The sequence below is a fragment of the Gracilinanus agilis genome, chromosome 6 (assembly GCF_016433145.1).
Source record: "Gracilinanus agilis isolate LMUSP501 chromosome 6, AgileGrace, whole genome shotgun sequence".
Lineage (NCBI taxonomy): Eukaryota > Metazoa > Chordata > Mammalia > Didelphimorphia > Didelphidae > Gracilinanus > Gracilinanus agilis.
The window spans coordinates 124,955,380-124,968,271 of record NC_058135.1 but is presented as its reverse complement, the minus strand read 5'-3'; the positions used below and the strand labels follow the sequence as shown (position 1 = coordinate 124,968,271).

The 12,892-nt window shown below is 39.7% G+C and overlaps 1 protein-coding gene across 1 annotated transcript in view; it reads left to right on the top strand.

Moving 5' to 3' along the window:
- ARHGAP10 (Rho GTPase activating protein 10) overlaps positions 1–12,892 on the top strand; it is a 373,337-nt gene that overhangs the window by 129,055 nt on the left and 231,390 nt on the right. Inside the window, exon 4 of the mRNA XM_044681696.1 lies at positions 5,681–5,752. Within this exon, the coding sequence (XP_044537631.1) occupies positions 5,681–5,752 (72 nt within the window). The remainder of the gene's footprint in view (positions 1–5,680; positions 5,753–12,892) is intronic.

Here is a 12,892-nt window from a genome sequence, read left to right as displayed (position 1 = left end):
AGGGCAGCTTCAGGGAACAGCTCTGGCTATAACACAGCCGTGTGTTATCAGCTTGGGAAAATAATAGCCAGTATTCACATAGCCCTCTAAGGTTGGCAAAGTACTTTACAAATGTCTCATTTTATCTTCACAATGAGGTAGGTACCATTATTATATCTCCATTTTGCAGATGAGGAAACAGAGGCTAAGTGAGGTTGGCCACAGTCATACAACCAGCATGCATCAGAAGAAAGATTTGAACTAGGGTCTTCCCAACTCTAGGTCCAGTGCTCCATCCACTGTGTCATCTAACCATCCAGTGAGGGGGTCTGTGAAGGACTTTAAAGAAGAAAGAATGCTATAAGAAAGGAGTATATTTTCAACTAAAAAAGAGGCAAGCCAGCAAATCTGGCTCATGATATCAGGAGGGTGACATCAGACCTCTGCTTTAGGAATATCACTTTGGCAGCTGTGGGGAACACAGATTGGAGAACAGATAAACTGGGTACAGGGAGAGCAATCTGGAATTTACTGACTGAGGGCTCAGGAAAGGATTTCTTTTCTTTAAAAAAGAAACATTTTTTTAAACTCTTACCTTCCATCTTAGAATCAAAACTATGTATTGGTTCTAAGGCAGAAGAGTGATAAAGGCTAGGCAATGGGGGTTAAAGGAAGGATGTGGCTGTTGTTTTGGGCTTCAAAAGTGAAGGTTCTTTAATTACTATACATAAAATTATATACATGAAATATGATATATTATGTAAAAATTAGTTTTCCTAGCTGTGTGACCTTAAGCAAGTCACTTAAACCCCATTGCCTACCCTTACCACTCTTCTGCCTTGGAACCAATACACAGTATTGATTCTAAGAAGAAAGGTAATGTTTTTTTTTTTAAGTGAAATAAGGGTCCTTAAATTAAATTAATTAATTGTGCTAGGTGGTGGAGTAGATGGAGTGCCAGTTCTGGAGCAAGGATGTTCTGGATTCAAATGTGACCTCAGTCAGTTCCTAGCTGTGTGACCCTGGACAAGTCACTTAACCCTAATTGCCTAACCCTTCTTGTGCAGTCTTAGAGTTGTTATTAAAACAGAAAGTAAAACATTTTTGAAGTGAATTAAGATTTGAAAAAGTTGGAATCACGTATGGGACTGGGCTAGTGGGAGCTGAGGATTGGACAGGTGGGATGCCACTGGTTTTTGGAGCCCTTAAGGACCAGGAGGAGGAGGAGAGTGAACTTGACTTTGTAAGCAAGTCTTCCTGCATGGGAAGGTGAGGAGAGGCTGCAAGAGAGAGAAGGAATGTTACCAGAGGTCATTTCACTTCCTTATGTAACTTAAGGATATCTGGACCTTGCCTTGTGCTCTGCAGGATTTCTGATCCTTTCCAATTGCCCTGCGGCTGAACCTTCTTTCTTGTACTGCAGTCCCCAGTTAGAGTGTGAGCTGCTTGAGAGCTTCCCTTGTTTTCTGTTTGTATCCTCATCGTTTGGCACAGAGCAAATACTTAATAGGTGTTGGGTGGTTTTTTTTTTCATTCATTCATTCATTCATTCACTCATTCATTCATTCATTCATTCATTCATTGATGGAGAACCTTAGTCATTCATTCTTCATTCATTCAGTGAGAAGAGCAGACAGGGACGTAGTTAACGCCAAGGAAGGTGAGAAGGAGGGAGGAGTCAACCCTGTAAATGTTTTATTGAAGAGAAATAGAGCAAGAATGAAAAAGAAGGGATTAGCAAAGGTTGGCCCTTAGATATTTAAGTAGAAAGGTAGGAACAGAAGCCCCAGTGGTTAAGGACTCAAGCAGAGAGTGAAAGGGACCCCAAGTGAAAGCCTGGGGTGTGGAACACTTTTTAAATGAGTGTGGTAATTAAAGAGAAATGCTATATAGGGCTGAAGGCTGGAGGGAAAGCTTTTAAAAAAGAATTCTTGAAGAAATCTAAGCATTTTTGTGGTTACACACACACACACACACACACACACACACACACACACACACACACACACACACAATGAGCCAGTGGAGAAGAGAGATTGATCATGGATGAGAAGGGAGTGATGATGGCCAGGAAGTTTTAGTGGAGTCAGGTAGGACGTGGATAGCATGATTAGCCTTAGTGCTCCCCACCCCACCCTCCTCTACTCCTCACTTGTGGATCAGGCAGTAGTGAAGGAGGAGAAAATGGGTGTGAATACATTTTGAATTGATTTTTCTCCTTAAGTTCAATCGTTAAGGGAGGTTGGATGGAGGAGAGCAATTAGAAGTATATACAGGCTGTTCTTGCTTTTTGTAAACGTGTTATGCAAAGCTGATTTTAAGTGAAAGAAATCCAAAGGAGAATTCAGAAGGAGCACCTGTTTGAGCTTCTAGATGCAGAGATTGTAGAAGAAGAAAGGAAAGCTTGGGGACTCCAAAAGATTCACAACGCAAGGGCTGGCAGAAGCATTTAATCATTTGAGTGAATTTTTTTCTTGTATTGAAAAGATGGATCCAAATACCTCAAGATTTAAAAAAAGTTCAGACTAGTTATGAATAATAATCATTGGCTATACAAGGGGGAAAAGAATCCTAACATCTCTCTCATTTAAAAAAAAAGGTCGTTCAGCCAGCCCACCAGTGATAAAGGCTAAGTGGAGTGGGTGGAGAAATGGGCAACATAGTACACACCCATGTTAACTTTACTGTATGATACTCAGCATATTTTATCATTAACTTTACCTTAATTTACTAATTCTGTTTATTATTGTACAGTATTTAATGCCTGCATTTTAGTAGTATATTTTATGATTTTTATACAGGTATCATTTGGTACAAAGGTATTATTTGTAGAAAGGTATTGTTTTGTGTGTGTTTTTGTTATGTAGGTTAAGTGGGTGGGTAGGGACAAATTCGGATTATATTAAAAATTGCTTTATGTAGAGGTCTGAGAAATGGTTTTCTTAGATAAAGTGAGAAATGTCTATACTCACAAAATGTGTGTGTGGAGTTACCCTTCCAGAGAGTTAGCAAAAAGATTTTCGTAAGAGAGATTCCAAAAATTAGTTGGAATGACAATTGGAATGATTTGTGGGAGTCTAGGAGAATTGGAGTTGTGAGCTCAGATCTATCAGCAGGAGAGCTGGATTCTGTTCCAGCTCTGCCGTCAACAAACTGTGACCTCAGGTAAATCTTTTGTCCCTGGGTCTTTTTTTCTCCAAATCGTAAAAGAGTAGATTGGACTGTACCGATGGCTTTTAACCCATTTTTAAGGTTTACATGTTATGGATACATTTAGTAGTCCAATGAAGCCTATGAACCCTTTCTTAGAAAAATTTTAAATGCATAAAGTAAATGTGTAGGATTACAATGAAAATCTGTTACATTGAAATACAATTGTCTTTATCTAAAACATGTTCACAGATCGTAAATTAGGAACCTTCTGAATTAGAGGATAACCAAGATTCCTTCCAGCTTTGATATTCTGTGTTGTAAGATTCCTTTAAAAGGGGGGCATTTGAGGTAGACAGTGGGTCATTTCCTGTTCAGTTGGCTATCTTCTCAATGAAATAGGAAGCATAAGACATTTATTATAAATTTTGTTGGCAACAAAGATGCTTCAACTCTTTTGGAGAGGGCTTCAAATCTCTCTTCATCTCTGACCTCTCCTATATTTCCCACGTTCAATAATCCTTTCCATTTAGCTATATCCCTCAATTGTATCTAATTGAGCATTTTCTGAAACTGAACTCATCTTCCCTCCAAAACTCATCCTTAATTTTTCCTAATCTAATTTATATTTATAGAGCCTACTATATGTAAGGGTCCTTCCTTCCTTGCTTGCTTTCTTCCTTCTTTTCTTCCTTCCTCTCCCTTCTTCCTCTCTCCCCCACTCCCCATGATTTCATTAATTGAAATATTTTAATATTTAATACTAAAAAGGTATTCCTTCTGTAAAAATGCAGATGGACACCCATTCTGTAACATATCCTTAGAGAGTCTCTTGATACACTGAAAGATTCAGGAATCTGCCAGGGTCACACAGCTGCCATCTGTCAGAGGCAGGAAATGAACCCAGGACCTCCCAACTTCCCTAACTCTCTCCTATGCTGCTTCTGTGCCAGGAATAGAGGGGGTGATGGAAATACAGGCATTGTAATTTTTAAAGAATAGGCAGACTTTTGAGCACTTCAAGTACTTGTGGTTTCCCTGGGGGTCATCTTCCCTTGACCCCAAGATCGCCACATATCCTCATTTGAGTCAATTTGCTATAGCCAACAACAAGGCTGGGAGGAGCAGGCCATCACTTGATGTCTTTGCATCTGGGTAGAACCTGCCAGAGCTTGTGTTCTACAGGAACAGTCTTCAGGAACTCAGGGTTACTTGCATGCCTTCATGAGCTAGGTGAAAGGGTCTTTAGGGAGAAAGAAGAAAAGATTTTAAAAAGGTAATGATAATACTCATTTAATAAGGGCTGTAAGTATTGCCTTGTAGTTATCCTAGAGCTGCCAAGGAGCTCAGAGGCCATCCAGTCCTCTGACTGTCTTTGTCCCTTTCATTATTCCAGATCATTTTGGACATGTTCTAGAACTTGAGATTTCTGGAAGATGCTGTTTTTAGGCCAGCCTTTTCTGTGTCTGTCTGTCTCTCTACCTATTTATCTATGTGCATGAGTGTATGTATTTTTTCTTCTTCTTTTTTTTTTTTTGGATGTTATAAGCCCAGTGTTGTAAGATGAGGTTTTTGAAGTATAAAGTGACCTTCCCTTCCCTTTCTTTCCTCGACAATCACATCATATTTTGGGTGTAATAACATCTTCTGTTCACCTTTTAAATAGCCATTCCTTGATGGTAGGAACAGGGAATGAGCCTGTGATTTTTTTGATTGAGAGAATTTGATGACACTTTAAGTTGTAGAGAAGATATGGTTAGGAGTGGTTTCCTCTTTGGGGATTTCCCTACTCTGATGAAACCAGACATTTTTCTAATACATTCAAGTTCACAAAATCCTTTACATTTATTATCTCTTGGGAACTTCCCCACACTCCTGTAAGCTAGGTACTCCAGAAGCCATTTTCAGAGATGAGGAAAGTTGAGTTCCCTGAGCTGTTTGCTCAAGATTACTCAGCTAATAAGCATCAGAAATGGGATTTGAACTTGGGTCTTCCTGACTCTTTGGGTTAGCCCTCAATGCCCTATGCCAAATTCCCTCTGGATATATTATGAAATATTTTTGGGTAGAATGGGCAGTTGTATTAACTAATGAATCTCATGGGTTCCAACTTGAGCCACAATTACAGACCTATATATAATTTAGTCTGATTACCAAAAAAGGAATGTGCCACATTTAAATTTCCAGAGGAGGGAGGAAAAAGAGAAAATCTTAAACAGAAGTGTTTTGTTGATATGTGTGATAGACCCCTTTGTTGTGAGACACACACACACACACACACTCTCAATTTTCTGAGTCTTCCCTCCAAGAGTGGAAAGAATATCTTGCATATTTTAGTGGAGTTTGCCCTGTACTTGTCTTCCTTCGCAAGCCTTATAAAAGTTCTGGGGCTCTGAAGTTGAGAAGGGATCTGGTTGTTGGCAGGAGGAGATGAAGTTCTTAATATGTTATTCACTCGATTTCTGGGTGGGGTGGGTGGAAATGTAATGCTCACTTTTTCCTCCGTGGGAATCTAACACTCTGCTCTTTTGTTGTCACCCTTGTTCTCTAGGCATTAAGTGTAACGGAGACCCTGATTAAGCCTCTGGAAAAATTCAGGAAAGAGAAGCTTGGAGCTGTAAAGGTTTGTCCCTTCTTGGAACGTACTTGTAAACAGATGACTTGCTATTTCATAACACAGGTTTACCCACATTTGGAAACTTGCATTTGTCGGAATTTTCTTCCCTTGGGGACGATCTGGAGTCCTAGGAAGGAAGGTCAGAATCGCTATTGGGATCGCCTTTGACAGCCTTTTCCATCTCAGAAACTGGTGTAATGTGTTTAGTCTGCTGGGACCAAACCTATAGAGAGAAGCTCCTCGGCTCCTAGGATTACTCTCCAAGGCTAATGATGGTGGCGATGACAGTAGTGACTGACATCTCTATAAGGTTTTGGAGTTTGCAGAGTGCTTTACATACATAGTGTTAAATGCACCTTTTTCTTTTTTATTCATGGTCTAATGATTTTTAAAAAATCTTTTATAGCCTGTGGGGGGAAGGAACTATTTTAGGTAAATTGGATGTATTTGCCTCTCCATTTTGTGATCTGGTCAGCATTTCAAGCATGAATACCGCCACTGTCAGAGAGTTCCCTGGGATATATTTGTTTAAGAGGCAAATGGTTGGAATCTTGATTTCATATTATATTCCAGAAGTGTAACTTCTGGCCATCTTTCCTGTATCACATGTGGGAGAAATAAATAATGTTTATTGTGGATGAATGACCTTTTCTGCTTTGTACTTGAATTAATTCAGAACTTCTCAGGGGGGAAGGTATAAGCATTTATAGAGTGTGCCAGTCACTGTGTTAAGTGCCTTTTAATTTTTAAATTCTAAATTTATTTTATTTTTATATTTATTTTTAAATTTCCAAAATTTTCATTTTTTTAAGTGACTAATCTTATAAAACCAAAACCCTGCATCACACGCCCAAATAAACAAGTGACAAATCATATGTTTTCATGTGCATTTCTACTCCCACAGTTTTTTCTCTGGAGGTCCATAGCATTCTTTTTCATAAGTCCCTTAGAATTATCCTGGATCATTGTACTGTTCTTAGTAATAAAGTCTATCACATATGACCATTCCACAGGATTGCAGTTACTGTGAATAATGTTCTCCAGGTTCTGCTTATTTTGCTAATGCCTTAAAATAAAAAAATCCCCAAACCCCTTACCTACTATCTTAAAATTGATATTGAGTCTCAGTTCCTTTTTAAAAAAAATATTTATTCCAGTAACAAATGCACACATAGTTTTCCATGGTTACTTGATTCATGTTGTCTCCTTCGCCTCTTTTCTCCCTCTCCTATAGCTCACAAGCAGTTCCACTGGGTTTTACGTGTATGATCTGAGTATCAGTTCCTAATCAGAAGAGGAGGAAGGGTTAGGCAATGGGGGTTAAGTGACTTGTCCAGGGTCACATTTGAACCCACAGCCTCTCAATCTACTTGAACTACCCAGCTGCCCCCTGTGCTAAGTGCTTTTTATTAGTATCTCATTTGATCCTCACACTTGTGAAATCGGTGCTATTATTACTCCCATTTCATAGTTGAAACCGAGGCATATATACATGAGGGCACTTGCTTAGGTGTTACACAGGTATTTGTTCTGGTGCTGGATTTGAACTCACATCATCCTAACTCTATGACCAGTGGTCTTTCCATTTTGTCATCAGCTATTTCTGTATTAAAGTACTTGGCACTTAAAATGAATATAGACACGAGACTGGCTATCTAACTGTAATCATCATAAACCTTTCATATCTAAGAATTGACTCTGTTAAAAATGTTTTATTGATTTTTTTTCAAAAATCAATGCTAGTTTCTAATACCTGCCTCCTCATCAAAAAAACCAAACCCTCCCATGTAACAGAATAGCATGGATAAATAAAGCACCCCAATTTGCTGGGCATCATTCCACACATCAGTCTCCCACTTTTCTTTGGAGATTCCAGGGATGCGTTCACGATGAGTCTTCTGGAATCAGGATTGGTCCTTCCATGGATCAGAGTTTGAATTCTTTCAATCCTGCATTTTATTTTCAAATACTACAAACACCTCAACTTTTAGAGGTCAGAGACCTTCCAGATGACCTAGTTCATACCCTTTGTTGCAGATGAGGAACCTCAGGTTCTTTTTTTTTTTCTTTCTTTTAAATTAGAACTTGAATGAACAGGTCTATTTCCAAACTCAAGACGTACAGTGACTTTTTTCTGAATATATCTTGTCATGTCTTTCATTTAGATGAATTTAATGAAATTCTTTTTTCTCCATGTGTGTGTTTCTAGGATCATGAGTCAGATTTAAAGCTAGAAAGGATTGCGAAGAGTGTTTAGACCAATCCTTTCTTTTTATTGAAACTGAGCCAGAGAGAGATTAAGGGACTTGCTCAAGGTTCCATTGCTAGCATGTGGAAGAAACAGGATTTGAACTCATATACTTTTTTCCTCCAAGTTCATTGTTTTCCCCACTGTATTATAATACCTCTCTCATATTTGTTGTCTATCTTTCACCTTTCCTGCCAAATATGCCTGGTCTCCCTTCACTGGGAAAGTTAATACTTGCCAAGAGGTATTACAAAGCCCTTTGCAAAATAAACAGTTCTATTTGAATGTTAAACCAGACTCCCAATTTACTCTCTTGCTTTACTCCCTCAGTCTTCTCTCTGAAGAGGGCTTGCCTTCTTCCAAAGGTTCACAGATCCTTTTAGTCCATTTTGGCCTCTAAATGAATAATGGGCCTCCTGACTGCTTCTCCAGTAAGAGAGCCAGTTTACTAGGAGAACTGATGATGGGATGAGAATTGGAGGTACTTTATTGCTAGAATATCCTACAGTAATTCTCAGATTATAAGTTTCCCTTCTTAAAGTAAACAGGGTCCCCCAGGGACCCAGAGATAGCTTGGGAATCTGAATACTGAATTGCTGGGCAAAGCTTTGCTTTGTTTAGAAAAAAGTGTCATTTTGTGTTTCTGGCTAACTGGCCTGCCTTGAAACCTTAATACCTGACTTAGGGTTGAGAGGTACCTTAAAGGTCAAATAGTCCAAACCTTTGATTTGACAGACGAAGAAATGGAAGTCTAGAGAAGACAAATGTCTTGACCAACGTGACATAGGTGGGCCGTGTCAGAACCAGTACTCCAACATATATCTCCTGGGTCACAGTTCAGGGTTGCTCACATGCTCACATTCTACCCCACTGCATCTCAAAATATCTGACCAACTTTCAGTTTTCACATGAGGATTAAATGATTTTGGCAAGGAGAGGGATGGGGGTAGGAAAACAGTGGACCTTACTGGAGCTTTTTCATGCATGAATATCAACATTTTTAGACCTTCTCTCTTCCCTCCCCTTTTTATCCCATCTAGTATTGTCATTCTCTTTTTTTAGACCCAGGCCTTCTATTTCAATTCTGCTTAATTATGATTTCTTAGTTCCCGGAGCTACAGTCTCATAAATAAACTTGACTTTGCTGACTTTGAATTGCTAGGTGTTAATGGGATATCGCTAAAATTAAAACAAAACAAAACAAAAAACAAACCAAACCAAAAGCAGAGGTCTTTGAATCCCCCCCCCCCACACACTTTCAACTCATTTCAACAAACATCTATTAAATGTTTACTGTGTAGAACATCCTTGGCTGTCCCTATAGGAAATTAAAACTCTAAAGAAGATATAGTGCCTGCCCTCATGGAGCTTACAGTCTTCCTAGGAGGGTGTACTGACCCACCCAAAGGAATATTATTCAGAGTAATGTCTGACTCAAGAAAGGTCTAGATAACTCACATTTGTATAGGTTATGGGAGATGAGGTCATGTGCAGCTTCAAGGGACTTCAGAGGACATCTAGGCCAGCCCCCCTCATTTTACTGACTAGGAACCTGAGATTTAAGGAAAAGTGACTTGAGGAAGAAACTGAGATTTAAGGATCAGTAACTTGAGGAGGAAACTGAGATTCAAGGAAAAGTGACAACTAAGTTTGTTGTGTTGTTCAGTCATTTCTGACTTTGTGATCCCTTCTTGGCAAAGACACTGGAGTAGTTTGTCATTTCCTTCTCTGGCTCATTTTATAGATGAGAAAACTGAGGCAAATAGGGCTAAGTGACTTGTGTGGGGTCACAGAGCTAATAAGTGTCTGAGGCCAGATTTGTACTCCTAAAGATGAGTCTCCCTGACTTCTGGACCAGTACTCTATCCTCTAAGCTCCCCAGTAACCCCAACCTAGCTCCTATAGGTAATAAATATTAAAGGCAAGGTTTAAGCCTGGTTTTATTGACTTCAGAGCCAGTCTATTCCCATTGCACCACACATACCTTTTCTCAGAACAACTCGGTGAGAAAGGTATTGGAAATCCTATTTTGCTCATTGTAGAGATGAGAAATCAGACTGGGTAAAGCTGTTTGTCAGGGGTTCAGTTGTTGCTGATTCCAAGTCGAATCCTCTCTTCATGATACCATGCCATGTAAATAAGATGCTTTGGAAGGTTTGTGAGGGAGGAAGATCATTCCCAAGAAGGATGAGATCCGGAATTGTCTTGGCAGAGAAGCAGTATTTGAGTGTTAAGGAATGGACAGGATTTTGAGAGGTATAGGAATGGGGGAACAAGTCACCAGAAGCATGGAGGTGGTGAAGATTGGACTCTTTAAGGTGGGCTGAGAATCAGCTGTATATCAGGTAGAGGATGGAGCAAGAGGACAGGAAGGGCAGTGTCAGTTTGTGGAAGACCTTGAATACCAAGTGAGTGGATCTGAATTTTCTTCCATAGCCTTAGGAACCCAGGAAACTGGGAGGTGGGGGATCAGGATGATGTTCTAGGCTTGAGAGACAACGAGTTGGGAGGTAGAATGTACTTTTGGAGGGGCAAGGTGACTGGATCATAGTGTATGTGCAAGGAGGAGTAAAATACACCTGGGCATCCTTAAAACAAATCTGCCAGTTTATTAACCTATCCCTGTTACCACAGGCAATCTCTTTTACCTTTAAGCCCCTCTCTTCTTGTGTAAAATGGAAATGCATCTTATACTGCCTGCCTTATAGGAATATGGTATATTTTGAAGATAGTATATAAATGTCAGTTTTTTAAAAAAAATTAATCAAACCAGTGCTTTATACAGTGTTCATTCTGGCATGAGCAAATCTCCTAATGTTTTCAACTTTCTTCACAAGTGTCATGTCCACTTCTTATTTTCCCTCTGATGACACCTCTTTCTTGTAACTTGCTGCAATAGAGAGGCTCCCCCCTCATCTCCTACCCCAAGGTCTAGGGACCTTGTTCCCCCTTGCTGCTCACAGATCACTTCCTTCCCTGGAGGACATTCACCCCCATTCCTCTTCTGACAGCATCCTTTGGGAGCTGATCATTGTAGTGAGTGACTGAATAAGTCACTACTAAAGTGGGGAAAGTGGGTGCCACAACAGTTACTGGTAAAATGAGATTGGGTTGTCCGTTAGGTGAGTAAACTGACTAAAGGGAACTGGAAAGGGTAACTGAATAATCATAGGTAATAACGCTTATCTGGGGATAATATATAACAGAATAATAAAGAGGGAAAGTAACTTCAATACACAGTGGGTTCAATGTGTCAACCTAATATCTGGGAAAGGACATACAAGGCAGGATTGTAATAACTAAACTGTTTAATGAATAAGTGGGATGGGGAATGAAGGGGATTAGGTAAACTGCCACTAAGATCTATAAATCTCCACCCAGGGTACAGGGATGGATCAAATTACTCTATAGGCTATAATCTATCGGCAGACTGCTAAGGGCAAAGTCTTGCTGGGAAACAGGGGATCTCACAAAGATGTCCAGTGATGTCTTCTTCAAAAGCTGGTACAAGAGACAGGATACACAGCAAGTTAAATCCAGTTGTGAAGAGAGGGAGATGGGATGGTCTTTTGTGTCCACCACAAAAGACGAATCCACTTCTCTACCTTACTACTTCACTGGGAAGCTTGATAGAAGAATAACACAGTTCAAGGTCCAAGGAAACAGCTTGAAAGATGAGATGTCTGACCAAAGCCACTATTAGACCAGGTTCAAAACAGCCAGCTTCAAAACTGTCAGTGTCCCTGTGAGTCCACTCCCAAGGTTCTAAATTCCCTTGTCAGTCAAGTCTGCTTTGCTAACTCAAATCTATATTTCTCTACAACGTCATCTATGCTAATTATCTTCCTCCCATCCTGGTCTGATATTTCCCTAGCTGGCTTAGTGGGAAAAGTGCTGGACCTGGAGTCAGGAAGACCCATGTACACATTTAGCCTGAGCCACTTGCTAGTTGTGTGACCATAGGCATTTCACTTAACCCTGTTTGCCTTAGTTTCCTCATCAGTTTAAAGGCGGAAATAATAGCTCCTACTTCCCAGGGTGGTTGTGAGATTCAAATGAGATTATAATTGTAAAGTGCTTAGCACATAATAAATGCTATATAAATGTTAATTGTTATTACTACTACTACTACTACTACGACGACTACTACTACGACTACGACTACTACTACTATTACTATTACTATTACTATTACTATTACTATTACTATTATTATTCTCAACTCCCAGTGCTCTACTCTGTCCCATACCTTGGAGCTTATTGTCCTAGAATCCTCAGCATTAGAACTGAGGGGGATTGTAGAAGTTGTCTTATCCAGTTGTCTCATTTTCTAGGTGAGAGTGTCACTTCTTTAGGATAACACAGGGAGAACATGATAGAACTTGGATTTGAACCTAGTTCCTCAGGCTCCAGCTGCCACCTTTTTATTCATTGCACCATGTTGGTTTACCATGGAATTTTTCCACCTTTTAATGTTTCCATCTGAAATTTTCTTCTCTGGACACAGCTCATATTTTTCTACAATAAGTTTAATTCAGTAGACATCCAAAGAGTGCCTCCTCTGTGAAAGACACTGTACTTGGCATTGGGGATTTAAATCCAAGTGAAACAGTTTCTGCTTTGTATGAACTTTTGTTTTGCTAGGAAGGGGATGCTCTAAGCACCCAGAGAAGTAGAAGATAATTAGAGGAGAAAAAGGGTAACACTCTTGGAGGGGGAGGATTAGGAAAGGTTATTAGCTGAGTCTCTACTCTTCTTCATCACTCCCTGTCCTCCATTCTCTTAGGTCTCTCCAACCTCTCTACCTAGCCTGAACTTAAGAATCTCATATTTCAGTGCTTTTGCTAGCATCTTAGAACATCACTTTCCTTTAACCTCTTCCATGCCATTTACAAAAA